The sequence below is a fragment of the Strix aluco genome, chromosome 4, assembly GCF_031877795.1.
Source record: "Strix aluco isolate bStrAlu1 chromosome 4, bStrAlu1.hap1, whole genome shotgun sequence".
Taxonomy (NCBI): Eukaryota; Metazoa; Chordata; class Aves; order Strigiformes; family Strigidae; genus Strix; species Strix aluco.
Window position 1 is genome coordinate 77,590,031 of NC_133934.1, and position 15,398 is coordinate 77,605,428.

The following is a 15,398-nucleotide window of genomic DNA, read 5'->3' on the forward strand; positions in this document are numbered from 1 at the left end:
CCTCCGCACCACATTACAGCTTCGTGTACCCATAGTCATTAGCTGTTGGTAGACGATGGGCTGGCAGGACCCTGCCTTGGATGAAAGATATTGATTGCCCAACCCTTGTCACTCCAGATTTCTGTATCAGTGCCTGTTCAGGTAGAGATTTGCATTTTCAGAAAATAATAACAATTAATAATAATATTAAACTTTCTCACCTCCGTTTAGGCCTCACATAAATTTGTCACTCACTACCTTATTTACCCATGCTCCTCTTTTCCCCTCTTTCTCCTCCCTTATTGCCATACCACCAGAGAGGCAGGAGGGCCAGAATGCAAAGTAACATGCCCATCCTTGTTGGGAATTGGTGAAGAAACAGAGAGCTTTTACTTCCTGAAAACAAAGCCAAGGTCTGCGCCTCACCGACATGCAGAGAGGTAAGTGAGAAGGGCTTTTACATCCTGCCTGCTTGGCTCACATCTCCTTCTGGGTCAGGGAGGGCATCTTTTGGCCTTTACTACAGCGCTGACTGACAGGAGCATGGTAGGTCTTATCATTTGAGTGCCAGTTATTCTAGTTTATTTAAACAATTAACCTGGCAAAACAGAATCAATAAATGAGTTTACATCTTAAAAAAATTAAATAAATACCTAAAGAATGGAAAATGGGAGTCATTTCACTAGATAAAGACTCCCTTTCCCCCTCTGCTGCAGAGAAAGGCGAATGTAGTCAAACAAGACTGTTCACTCATCTTCTCTTTTTAGCCACTGTACAGAGCTAATGAATTAGCTCCTCATCACAGTCCTCCCATACTTCAAACTCTCTCAAGAACACCAGTTTGTCTGTATCATCAGCCATATCACACATCTTGGAACACACAAAAACACAAGTTGCAATCTCCTGCCACAGTTTGCATGAGCTGGCATTGTAAATCTGGCATGGTACAAGCTTTCTGGCAGCAAAACCCACTGATCTGTTCATCGACAAGACCAAAGGCAAATATCACAAAAAAATATTTTTATTTAAACCAAAAGTAGTCTTGGTTTAATGGAAAAAGGAGAAAATTTCAAGTAATCTGGATTCCAATGTATTTTTTAGATATTTTTAATGAAAGTTCCAGGAAAAAAAAAGAAGTATTTTCTGGAATTTTTGTTTGGGAAAGAGAGGGCCCCACTCTCAAATGTACAATGTATCAAAGTCAACATAAACTTGCAACATCACTTAATGTGAGGTTTTCACCAGAAAAAGATCTTAAAGGTCAAAATATTTTTCCAGCTCTGTATTTCACCATATTTCAGAACTGAGGCATTCTTTTCTAAGTCACAAAGAAATCACTTGGACTTCTGCAAAGAATCACTTAAGATCCAAATACTTATTTTTTGCTTTATTACTTCCATGTATATGTATACTTGGCAGGAAACATAAAATCCCAGGGGCCTGATTTATTACTCTATTGTCCCAATACTACCCTGACATACCTTCGCTCATTTAAATGTTGAAAGATCCCTTTAGGCTGCTACTGAACATTAGTGCTGATTGTGCCTCCCCTTCTTTTCCTAGGGCTTGATTACCAGGAAGGTTAACAACTGCCATTTAAGCAAAATATATTTAAAATATTTATTTGACCAACAGTGTTTAAGTTATAAAGAAACTCCAGTGCCATAAACAAACATTGGTTTATTTCAAATTTCCTAGGAAGTTCAGGATATCATACTTTTCTTTCCAAGAAGACAAAGCCCAGGCAGGGACCAGGCCACAAGAAAATGTCAAGGAAGGGTTTTATGTGTAAGAAAGTATCTGCAATTTGGCATCCAGCTTATTCAGAGTTCAAGTGACTGCAGCAATCAGTCTGTTACCTTACACAGGTCAGAAGAGCTAACATGAGCATCCTCCCTGCAGAGAGCCCTCCTCAAGGTTTTCTAATGTATCAGTTTCACCTTCCGGATACACATATGAAAATGTCACTGGATGGCAGACTAGTAAGAACATCAACTCACACAGAAACTCATAACCTTCTTTGCTGGCCAAGCACACACAAATCACAAGCACCAAATCTGTGTGAGAGCTACACTGGCTTGAAAGAAAAAAATGCAGGCTGGTATTTTCATGAAGACAGCCTGCTTGTGAGCAGGCTGTGTTAAAACCTTCTCCATCCCTAACTGTGAGTTCAAGACAGCCAAATGTTTATCTGAGGCCTTCTAATCAAATAGCGAAAGCAAAACAGACACTGCAAGGACCTTCATGTAATCAGGAAACTGAAGGGTCACTATATGTGCACGTGCTGTTAGTTTTGGTGGTCCTCCATAAGAGTAAGTCCCTTGCAGAGTTGGATGATTGCACAAATAGAGTAGTTCAGGTTGCAGAACTGAGACTTAAGTCCTTAGAAGATTTGAGACCAATTGTGTACTTTTTTGAATTTCATTTTATTGCACTTAATAGGCTATAATAATTTACAGTTGGCTTAAAATATTTAGTCTTAGCAGTTCTATGTGCATAACAGACATACAGGGATGTGGGGCTTATACTGCTATCACTTATCAGCACCATACTGGTTGTGTTAGCAACTGGGTAGTGAAAGGCAAGGAGAAGAGGAGTCATGGAGAAAGCTGCCAAAGAGCAGGAAAGGAATGTGGCAACTGTGCCAGGTTTCAGGAAGGAAATTATATTTTGGGACTATGGTAATTATTCAACACCTCTCTTTTATGAGTAGGGCCTTATGGAGATACTTCAAGAAACTGATTGCAGATTCTTTGATACAGGATCACAGCAAAGATCAGAAGAAAGCAGCAACTCCACAGACAAAAGGGCAGTGAAAGGAGGACTCATCTCTAGCTTTCCTAACTAAAAGTCAGACATCTAGTGTGGCTGCATCCTCAATGAAGAGAGAGTTACCTCCAGAGGATGAATAACAACACCTTTTTCAGATGCTTATCTCAGATGAGATGAGTTGCCTTCAGGAAGTGTCTCCCTCTTTCTCCACTAACTCTATGGGGAGCACAGACAATTACCTTAAACTAAACGCCTAACTAAACGTGAGATGAATCCTAACTGAGGGGATTATGAAGGGAGAACAAAATGGTGTTCATGACCAATCAAACACAATGGTAACACCGACCATGTTGCTTTTCACAATCTCTCCTTCATACAACTATACCTATAGATGGATAATGAAATCTAATGGGCAAAGCAGCAGTAAACATCACATCCTGGCCTACTTTTCGAAAATGTATGTACCATTGCCTCAGCGGGAAACTAAGGAATCTGTCCTCCCCTAACTTGACCTTTTAAGGTCAAAGCATTCGCACAAGCCAAAATGTACCCTCAATTTGCAGATCCTAATGTGTGAATTAAAATAAAGTCACAGGAGGCACAAAAGCACCCATCAGAGTAGCTTTTGCTATCCCTACAAGCCCAGAGATGTCTTAATTTAAACTGCTTGTCTGAAAACTATCAGCAGTAGAAAGCGACATCTGTAACATCTGCCATGATAAAAAAAACCACAACTAACTATAGACTCACATACACACCAAATTTATGACAATAAAGCTTTGGGATAGAGTATTTGCCAGCAAGCACTGATAGATCTGTACAGCTGACCTTGGTTTTCAAGCATAATATTGCCTCTAACAACCATAGTTTGGGGTATTTGAGGTTTTTTGGCAGACCTCCAAAAAAGGGGGGAAATTATATATTATTGCAGTGTAAAACACCCAAAATACACACAAATGAGTGTAAAAAATTTAAAAACATATGCAAGTTGGTAACATGCTTTCACAGTCACACAATTTTTAATAGCTGAAACCTGTTTATCTGCTTTCTGATATGGAGGCCAAGTGAGAAGATTAGAACAGGCTCAGTTAAGATTATGTATCTATTCAGGTTACACATTGATAGTAGAGTTCAATACCTTTGCAGAATATAACTTATCCCTTCCTGCTACCGGTATACTTAGGCTTACCATTAGGAGTAGAATTAAAAGATCCAAATAAAGCAATATATGAATATAGGTCTTTTTGCACTATCACCATGCTTTGCAATGCTGATAGGCACAGTGATAGGATGTTCTTCATTGGAAGAAACAATAAATATGGAGGATTCTACCAGCTTTCACTTAGAGAGATAAATGAATTTTTAACTCTTTCTCCTAAAAAGACCGTCTTCAGCATCAGACCAAAGGCAGATGGCATCCCTTCTGCTTTGTGTCCTACTCAAGCAAAGTTGGGCATTTAGAAGGTTTCATCTCCTGTTTACATTTTCTTCAGCTTCCTTCCCTATGCTGGGGCACATCCAGCTTTTCTCTCCTCTACCTGGCCATTTATTTTCATTAAAATTGTAACCATTAGATATCTTTGCAACGTCTGCTCTTCTCTCATGTACAGTTACATTGACTGAGTTTAGAAAAAGCTTATGGCAGAATGATAGACTGAGATATGCATGTCCCATATTTGCCTAGGTTTTTCTCCTCACGAAGATGTGCTTCAGAAATATCAGTTGAATTAAAGTGACTTCTAAGTTTGAAAAGAAGAGTCAGGCTTTGCTTTGGAGGGTCAGATATCTGGGATATCTCAAGAGAACCTCCACACAAGCATCCTTCTCTCTACCAAGCCACTGAAATGTTCGGACTTTTGGGTTGCTTGCTTTTATTTTAAAAGAAATAAAAATAAAATTAAAAAAACATGAAAGCACCATATTGTGGAACAGATTTGCTTCTACAGATTGTTCAAAATTGCTCAGAATGGATGGGATTTCAAGGGGAATTTCGTGTCCAGCATGTTTTTTTCCTATAAACAATAAACCAAGAATGACGTTTTTTTAAAAAGCCACCATCTCCAGTAGTTCCATTTTAAGTCTCATCTGATCTACACCTTCTCTGCAGTTCCATCATTCCTTTTTCACTGCAGAGGCACTGTGGTGGAATGGTGGGGAGCAGAATGGGCTGTAGCCCCTCTACAAGTAGTACTCGTTTGCAGCTGGTAGAGGACCAACAGTATTTGTTACCACCCATCGTAATCCTGGTCACATTCATCTCAGGCAACCTTTTAATAATGGGTTTAAATTGCAGAAAAGGAGGTTTAGGTGGAAAAAAATAAATGAGAAGAGCTGTCTTGTGACAAGGATAGAAAAAAAACTGGGCTACAGCATTAGGTGAGGTTTAGAAACTCCCTCACTGGAGGTTTTAAGACTGGTTTAGACAAACATCTGCCAGAAGTTGTTTAGTTATGGTGATTGTGTTTGGGGGCAGGGGATCAACTGGAGATTTTTCAAAATCTCTTCCTGCCCTTTCTAATATGATCAGAAATGACAAGGTAAAACTACAGAATGAAGTCTCACCCAAGGATAGAGTTTAATGGTGCTTCCCACTACCTTTCCCCACACACAATAAAGCCATATACACAGCGAGCACTCTGTCATCAGGTACAGGAGGGAGAAGGGACCAGGAGTGGCTAAGAAGACAAAAAGCATATCAGTTCACTTTCTGATTAACCTCAAATCTTCAGTGGAAGCAAACATTACCTTTGGCACCATTAAATTGGATTATAAGATCTTCAGGGCTCCACTGTGTCTGTTCGGCTCAACAGTACCTTAATCTTACCTATCACTGCCTACACGCGCAATACAAAACATTCATAACAATTACCACCACAACAGCTAATTCTTACCATGCAAGAATAACAGTCACACACTCTGGGATCCCTGAGCTTAAGTGTAGCATGTGATCAAAACCTACTACAAATGAAATTCCACTATAGAGTATACTGCAAAGAATAAAGGTAAAGCCTCAGTCTGACATGTCACTATTTTCCTCAGCACTGCCCCATTCACCATTACAGGCTTTCTACAAGAATCCCTTCTTTCAGTGAAGTGACAGCTCATCCTACCTGCGCTGTACAGGCCCGCGCTCACCATAGGAGCAGTCTGCTGTGAACTCCTCTCTCCCTTTGGGCTGTAATTATTTCAGCATAACTCCACCCCCCCTGCAATGCTACTTCTTTGTTTAATTACTTTGCAAAGCCCCAGCTTATCACACAGATTTTCAATTAAATTAAAAGCAATAAAAACCTATTTCAAATTGTTCACTTATTGTGCTTGAATCACATGCACTTAACAAAATGCTTTGATGGAGCCCTCACTTAACATTCCTTCTGTCTCAGTGACCTTGAAGTTACTGAACATCTGTTTCACCTTTATCTTGCACTGAAATATTTCAGACAGATGTAGCTATAAAAAGTCATTGACCTCAAAATTCAAGCCCTTAATTCAATTATTCCTATGAAACCTATAGTTTGTGCATAATTAAGTTAGAAAGAAATGTGGTCACATACTGATTTTTTTAACACTCCTGGCAGAAGGGGACTCTTATCAAGAGAGCTCCTACAAAAAGCCACAGTAATCTGGAGACTGGAAATTTCAATGTCAATTGAACTCCCTACCTCAAAGAAACAAAAAGTCATCTGAACCTATTATTGTGCAAAACCGAAGGGGTCTCCTGTGTGCCTTTGATCATTTTGCATGTCTTAATTCCTTTTTCCGGTCCTTTTGTTTCCGATAATGTGCTGACCAAATTGAAAGGAACAATCTGTTACTAATTACTCAGGTCTACCCTGCACTCTCCTCCCAGCACAGCTGAATGTGAATGTGTGTGCACATGTGCAAGGACAGTCATCACCAGTGACCAGAGAGAACTGGAAACAAGCCTCTAGCACTACAGGCACACGGCATCGCATCATGATTTGTGCTTTCCTCCCACACCAGCACAGGTACACTGTAAAGCTCATGGTTTTAGGGTAGCCTCCCTTCTTCCGCTGGCAATTATCAGTTCTCTGTAGCCCTAAATGGTCCCTTTTACACTAACTGCAAAGTTAGCAAGAACAGGACAAGCTGCTGGTAACAGACGTGTATTTTCATAAGCTGTACACCCTGCTTCCAGTCATCAGCTGAGTTCCTGCTTCCTGAACCACAAGTGCCTCAAAGTTTTATTGCTGTGAAGGACAGAGTGGAACTATGGAAGATGATCTCATGTTGCCTGTGCTCCACTCAAGAGAACTACATTTCTTCATGGCATCATACTTGGCACTCAATTGCCTCCTAAAACAGAGGCAGAGCAAAGCACTTAAAATCAGGTAATCATTCTTCCATATCTCTGGCACTGGCTCACCGTCTCTAAGGGACTGAAATTGCTTTCACAAAAGTAATGAGAGTTCTGCCATTAATTCAAGTGGCAACAGAATCAGCCTTGGCAATAGATTCTCCCTGCCATTAATAAAGTCTGCTATTCTTTTTACTACTGTGTATGTTCACAAACACACATACCCAGGCAAAAAGTCACGCTGATGCCCTTGGCATTGGATGCACAGTCATTTTGTAATGATTCACATCAAATGACTACCTGTTCAGTGTGCAACTGCTTATTTTTTTTCCAATTTACATCATCTTTACCCTTCCCTGAATCCTAAAATTGGATACTTACTGATGCCAACAGCTGTAATAAGTTTAATTGCAAGTTCTGGGATTTCACACTGCATAAAGAAAGGTTCCAAAATGTAACGTCCAAATGCCAACGATATCACTGCTGTGGCAGCAGGGCTAGAGTAAAAACAACAACAAAAAAAAAAAATCACAAAATTAATCTGCAATAGTACATAGATAATATTCTTATGGGATCATGCTGTAACTTTACTATCACAAAACTGTGAACCATACTTAATTTTGGTGACTGCTTGTAACTATGCTCCCATGTGCCATGATTTCTGGACGTAGCAGGAAACCAGGAGCACTTTCGCTTTGCTCAGCAGTTCTGATCTTAACAGCAACACTTCTTACCAGGATCACTCTTACAACTTCCATGTTGTGAAGCAGCCAGAAACAGAAAAGTATCAACTGAAATCTTCATTCACTCACTTGAAGTGAACATGGCCAGAATTAGATTACATGGGCAAAACCCTGAGTAAAAGTCATTCAGGACTGAATTTTAGTGACCAGGTATATCTCACCCCTCAGAGACACAAGCAAATTAACTTCAATCAAGCTGAGAATTCTGCTTTACTGAAATAAGCGTCCAAAACCTACTCAAGTCTGTTATTAAAATCTGAGAAAATGCAAAAAATGAATTAAAATGGGATTTCCTACAATGCAAACAGAATTTACTCCTTTTATTGACTAACAGCTTCCTAGCACTGCAAGTGAGAGCAAAAATTGTCAAAGTACAGAAAGCACCTACCATGAAACAGAGAAACATGAAGGCATGTAGTTGTTGCATTTACAAATTTGAAATACTCATAATATTCATACAGCCTTTCTCTTTGAAACAAGCTAAATGTTTGCCAGAAGCCTCAGCACTGACACATATTAACAGCAAATTACCCTGTGCCTCAGATGAGACACAGTCTGCATAATACAGTTCCAGTGGTCTGTTCACGTTTGGTTTGGGAGGTCACTTTCATCCTTCTTAGGACAGCTGGTGGTATCTGTGCTTCATCACCCACTCACACACAATAAGGACAAAAGGTCATATGATTCTGCCTCAAAGGATTTTTGAGTTAAACAAGAGTCCATGCAAATTTCTTGTGAAATCTAGAGCATTTAAAAAATAATGCCTCACCTTACAGAATTTTAATAAAAATATAGTTGCTAAAAATTCAATGGAAGAGTGTAAAAATTCTGCAGATATGTTATTATTCTCCATCGAACGATAAAGGAATTTTCCACAAGAGAGTTTTGCCCTTGAAACAAAACCCACTTTCTTCGCATTATGACTCAACCAAAATGTCATACATTGCGTTGGACCAAACTGCAGGGCAGCAAAGAACAGAAGTATCTTCCTCGAAAAGTTTGTGAGTGGACAAGTGAGGGCTGCTCTTTGTGCGTCCCCCACGCATGAGCACTGTTACTCTCACTGGCCAACAATTCGCTTTGCAACTTTTGCCTTCACTCAGGACCAAATGGCCTCTGCGCTGGATTTACACAGACATTTACTGACTTTACCTCGGTGCAATAATTCTAGTTTACATAAGATCACCAGGCTTCTGGCTTTTAAATACTGCAGCCTGCCAAAAGTAGTTTGAAGTGTCCTAGATCAGATGAAAGATCAGATCTTTGGAGCTTTCCCAGACTTTTTTCCTCAGTCCCAGCTCCTCTTTCCAGAACTTGAATTTTTCCCTCTCATTTTAAGAAAGGCCTTATTAAAGAGGTAGTCACTGCTATCCACACCACTATGTTTTTAAAACAAAGCTCCTAAACTGTAGCTCTAATAAATAGCTGTGTCTCCCATATTCCCATGGTTGGGGGGAGATGTTGCTGGCAGTGTAGTCGACCAGCAGAGGTGGAAGTTGAAGGAATGGGGGATTACCCTTTTGACTGCAAACCTGAAGACAGGCCGGCAGCCTCCTTACAGCTGCGTGTTCAGGAGCAGATGGAAAGTACATTAGCAGTTTTCACTGAGGGGTGAGGAGCACAAAAAGTCACCAGGAAGGAGCAGGTCTAGTGCCCCAGCTCGTACCACAGGTGAGTGAGCCACTTGGCAGCGCACTCTCACACAGCCTGTGTTTAGCAACCACCATAGTTAAGAACTGCAGACAATGCATTCACACAGTCGCCTTCACTTGTTTGAAAATCAGCTTTAAAAAAAAAAAAAAAAAGTATGTAATATGCCCGCAACCTGACTTTTGGGGAGAAAAAGGTTCCTACTTGTACTGAATGAGAAGTGCAACATAAGGCACATCTACGCAGCAGGTGATGTTGGCACAGTTTAATCAGCATGTGGGCAGAGTTTAAGTGTGTCCTAGACCGTAAAATAGTGACTGAAAAGATATACAAGAGCAGGAAATGTTTATTTTGGTTGTGGCTGCTCCACCAGCCTGTGGGTGTGATAATCCTGCAATCTTTCAGAGGAAAAAAAGGCTTAACTGAGAAGTGTGTCTGCAACTTCATCTACTGAAAAAAAAAAAAAAACAAAAAACTAGCTATGTATTAGGTCTCAACTTCTTTGATAGCTGCAGCCAATTAGTTTATCGATGCAGGAATCAGATATAAAACTCTACACAGAGTTTCAGCAGCGCTGCTCTGATCATTGCAAGTTATAACAAGCACACCTCCCTTGCTGCCTCTCAGATTTGATGATTAAAGAATCCATTGATGTTCCTTCCCATGCAAGATGATTATTTTCTGGGTGTGGGGCAGATCACGATGACTAAGACTGTTTTCATGACACTCCTGGGACACTGTCATACATAAAAAAAAGTAATTCTGCAAGGAGAGGAATTTATAAAGCCTGGTTTCTTGGGGGTATTTGTGCCTAGGTTAATAAGATTCCCCTGTCCAGTAAGGTACAGGTTAAAAGGGGGTTTTTCTAACACTACTCTCTTTTGTTGATTCTGTGATGTGCAATGTTATAGCTATGTTCACAGCACTGTGCTTCTCACAGTGAAAACATGGGTCTGTTTCTTCTGTCTGGTTTTCCTTTTTGGCATAAAGTAAATATGGTTAAGACATCTGCTCTTTCATCACATTTGATGGAAATTATGCAGTTAATTCAAAGGTTACATATGGGTGGGGAGGATGTAAGGGACCATCTGACATACACAATGATTTCCTCCGGAAACAAGATAAAGCTTCATGGATTCATAATGACTCAGCACTGTCAGTGCTTTTAAACTCAACAGTCTATGCTAGAACTTGTCAATATTATGTAAACATGGTTGTGATTTGAAATGAGGCTTGTGTTTTTGTGACTAATTGCTGCTTGCAGAAGAGAGGGAAAAGGCGTGCTAACTAGCCTGAGGCAGGAATGGAGCATTCCCAAAGTCATTGTGTTTAAGTGAGTTGTCCTGTTCTACATGTAACAAGCTCTCCAGTCTCAGCAATACTGTAAAAAAAAAAAAAAAAAAAAATTCCAAGGGACATATTTGAGTTTGATGCAATGATTCATTTACATTATGAAAATTTATTTGATAGGACTCGACGATCCAGCATCTTCATACTCTAATTGACCTGTACAATGTCAAGGGCTGCATGAGTCACAGGCTTACACACCAAAACAGTACTTTGGACATTTTAGATATGTAAGGACTTAATGTTGCTTTATTTGGCCAGTTAGTGTTTTTCATAGTAATCAAGAGCTAAGTTCTCCAACACTGCACAAAAACAAAAATTGGGGACCTGAATTGACACATAAAGAATACATGGTGCCCCCAAATCTGAGAACTACTGGGAAATAGCTTCACCAGGAGTTATTCCTGTATCCACACACAACAGCAAGCACTCCAAAAGCTAGTTGCAAGACTGAGAAAATGTAAAGGTGACTTCCCTCTTCCAATATACTGCATTTAGGTATGGGTATTAGCATTATTAATGACATTAACGAATACAGTAAGCTTAGCAAAAGTAAAGTAAGTAGTTGAACTGGTGTGGCAGGCAGTTTTCTTAAAATTGAGTTTTCACCCTCCCATGCATGTACATATGTCTTCTTGAATGTTTCAATGCTGATGAGCAAAATAGCATTGTGAAATTCACTGAAGCAATCATACTAAAGGAACACAGCTCATTGATCAAGATATATTTGATTTGTTTTGCCCATCATATATTGGAGATTTTTCGCTATGACTGAAAAGTGTGTTGCTATCAGAAAAGAAACACAGAAAAGCCACAATACACTTACCGAATGATGAGTAATTCAACCCAGACTCTCACAAAAGCAGGTAATGGGCCAAAGGCCTCCAGGATATAGGTGTAGTGACCACCAGATTTCTTAATGCATGTTCCTAGTTCAGCATAGCAGAGGGCACCTGTGAGAATTAAACTGTGGCATCACGAGAGATATCCAGAAATAGCTTTCAAAATATTTATAAGCTAAACAATGGAGCTGTCATGGTGTTACAACTATTTCTGATATATTTTAATCTTTTTTTCCAAACATTTTTATAAGTTTTAATTCATCCAGCTAGACTTGCAGTTAACCAAACTGTACATATATTCAGTTACATTTACATGCAAAGCCACTGAACAAACTATTTGCTATCAACACATTTCATTACTCATCTGTATCTCATGAAGAGGGACAACAAAACACCGTGTCACACCAGCTACCCCAGCTCCCCAGCCAGCCTGACTGCACTGCTAAGTGAAAGCTTTCTGACACATTTGCTTGTTACCAAATGATGATCAGCTCCTTTCAGCCTTAGAGATGCCTGGCTCAGCCTCTGAAGAAAAGCCTGAAAACTGTATCAACTCTCCTCAGTCACAGGCAAAACAATCGACTGGCCAAAACTTGGAAGCAGGAATTGCAGATTAAGAATTTTCCTCAATAGTACTCCTAACATTTTATATACAAAATTCGGGAGATGGCTTAGCCCTGGCTTTTCAACGCTGGTGCAGTGCTGTTGTGTACTGCTAACACAATGAAAGCTCAGTTCATTTCTGCATTGCCTTAAATACAGACCATGTTTTCATAGCAGGAGGCTCATTTCATCCTTTGGTGCTCTTACACTGACTAAAATAAAACACAAATCATCATCACATTGCTGCAGTAGTTCATGCAGAAGTGGTTCAGGCCCCTTTGGAACAAGTGCTAGCAGTATTCCCAGCAAGAAGCAGCTCCCAGAGAGCTCCCTCAGGCTGCTGCCAGCACAACGCATGGTCTCTGCCATTACAGAGGAGGCAACAGCATGCTACAACTACGAGGACCTTCACGAAGCCTTCTTCACCCATCAGCTATCTGCTACTGTTGCTTAATAATCACCCAGTCACAAAGCCAGTGGATTTTCAGGCCACGGGTGTACCGCATCAACAGAGAACTGCACCACGTATGATGAATGTAGACAGCCCTTTTAGAAGAGTCTGAGAAGCCAGATGAAAACAGTAATAAACTTTGTAAACACTGCATCACAGAGTTAAGATCAGAAACATATCTGAACTGATTTCGGCTCTGTTCCCTGCATGCTTTTATGCTGCAGCACTTAAGATGAAAACTACAGTTGTCAAAACCACATAACATGTACAAGCCCATTAAAGCTGTACCGCGTTATGACAAATTCCATCCTTGTTCATTTGCTTTGTTTGGGGCTTTGCAAAAATGTGGCAGTTTTTATCTGCTATTCTTCAGCTTACCTGAAAATGTAAAGGAATTCTTACAGCCACATTAAAAAAAAAAGCTATTGATGGGTTTTCTCTTGCCAGACTCTTCCACTAAGGTTCATGATGAAATGCAATTGTGTTTCGATACACACAGCTTCAGCAAGACCTCAAGTGATCTTTACATGTGATTTTACTATAATTAAGTCATGCAGGGAATTAAAAACACCCATGGCATAGAAGATATGAAAAAAATAACTGTAACAGGTCCATTCAGAGAAAGAGATAGTATCTTTTGCTGGGCCAAATTACACAGTTCTTCGTATCTTGAGATCTGGAAAATGACCTAGAAAATCCATCTATAAAAGAGCCCTTTTTTTTTGTACACACTTTACTTCACAGCCAGAAAATTACTACTATTAAAGCCAAAAAAGCAATGCTTAGGAAAATTCTGGTTTGACTCAATCTAAAGACCAAGGTCTTCTGACAGGGTTACAAATTGTATCCGAGGTCTGTCTTTATAGGGGAATTTTGGATACAGGCAGGATTTTCACATTTGTACAACAGATTACGCTGTACATTGTACCAATACATTTAACATTTGACCAAAACAGGTCCTAACTTGCTTGCACTGTCTGTTTGGCTTGGGTGGGCTTAGCCTGTAAACAGTCCATGTTTCTTCTAAGCTCTGAGCAAATTTACACAGGGTGTCATTTGCATGTTCCACCTATTAAGCAGACACGTGTTAGTCCGTGTTTGTTCTCTTTACCTCCTGCCAGAAAACAAGTCGTTTCTGTTTTAAATAAAGCCAATATTCATGTTAGTTCTTCAGCTTCTTTGAGATTAACTCATTAAGTAGGTCAATGGACCCCTCTGTCCCACAGAGGCCAGGGTGGGGTTTTCCACTCTGAATGGGTGCTTTGTGTACAGAACAAATAAACTGGCATTCCTCAGAATTTAACACTCTTCAAAAATACACAAAATTAGTAAAAACTGTCATGATAGGCAGGCCACCAATAAAATTCACACTACAAATTTGTTCCCATCATACTGTTTTTTGCAGTTCAATCTTTCAAAGCAACATCATGAGTGAGGAACAGAGAGCAGTAACACAAGACTGGGGAGAGAGGTTATTAGTGTTATTATTTTGCTCCCTTTCATGCCGATACAGCTTATGTCCAGTGGGAATTACTCCTCTCGGACCTTGCTCTAGCCTCCAGGGAACTAAGTCGAGCTGTCTAAACATTTCGCCAGTGTTCGAGCGGCGTGACCCGCATCCCCAGCTGCCGGGGGCCTTACAAGCAAACCGTAAACTACCTTTTACAGCCAGAAGAAAAACATTATACGTACAGCACATTGTATGGCATAAAATAGACATTTACTTTTCCTGTTCCTCTAGGGACCCATAAGAAACAATAATTTATGCTTCCAATCTTTACAGATCAGGCACCGGGCGGACAGGGGTTGCATACCTCTGCGCCCTCCATGCAACCTATCAGGCAGCAAAAACATTCTGTAGCCCTATTGGTCCTCAAGCTCCACACTGTGCCTTGTTATCCAATGGCAAAATCAGACAAATAATAGCAATAAATCCACCGGCCGCCCCTCTGGACCAATTAGAAACTTTTAAGGGACTTACCAAAGAGCGAGAGGATACCACACACTGTCCAGACAGTCAAGGACATGCCCACGCTGCCTGTGTTCTTCAGGATGCCTTTGGGAGAGATGAAGATGCCAGCTCCAATGATAGTGCCAATTATGATGGATATCCCCCTCAAAAGTGTCACTTTCTTCTTCAGCACAACTTTTCCCTCCTGGGCTGGCTGTCCGCTGTCCATAGAGGGCAACCTACCATTAGTTTGCCCCTGCAAGTAGTTTCCATTAGAGACCGTGGTTACAGCAGCTTTCCTAAACATGTTACAGTGCCACCAGCACACTGACGGCAAGCACAGGCAAAAAAAGTTTGCAGCAGAAACTCAAGGTTTTTTTTCCTCTCTGTGTAGCCAACTACTTAAGTCTCTTCCTCTGCCCTCTCCTATCTTTCCAGCTGATCCTACACACAGGTAGCAAGCTCCTAAAGTGTGTTTGAGCCTTTACTGCGATCTGAGCACTGCTCAGGAACACCTGCACTTTCACACTGTGAGCTGGTACTGCCCTATCATTGGAAACCAGCTCAGCTTCCGCGTGGACTTGTATTTAAGCTCTTGTCATACCAAGTTACTCCAGCTGAATGATGATGCAAATTCTCCAGGTTTGCATCAGCCATTTGAGAAACCTCTGGCATTACTCAGCATTTCTCTTTTTTTTTTTTTTTTTTTCTTTTTAAACAGTAGGGGCATGTTGCACAACCG

The 15,398-nt window shown here is 40.4% G+C and overlaps 1 protein-coding gene across 1 annotated transcript in view; it reads right to left on the bottom strand.

The window, feature by feature from the left end:
- The window catches only part of SLC7A11 (solute carrier family 7 member 11), a 60,504-nt gene extending 45,541 nt beyond the window's left edge, over positions 1-14,963 (bottom strand). Inside the window, exons 1-3 of the mRNA XM_074821501.1 lie at positions 14,687-14,963; positions 11,636-11,762; positions 7,451-7,566 (exon numbers count right to left, since the gene is read on the bottom strand). Of these exons, the coding sequence (XP_074677602.1) occupies positions 7,451-7,566; positions 11,636-11,762; positions 14,687-14,963 (520 nt within the window). The remainder of the gene's footprint in view (positions 1-7,450; positions 7,567-11,635; positions 11,763-14,686) is intronic.
- Positions 14,964-15,398: the final 435 nt, after the last annotated feature.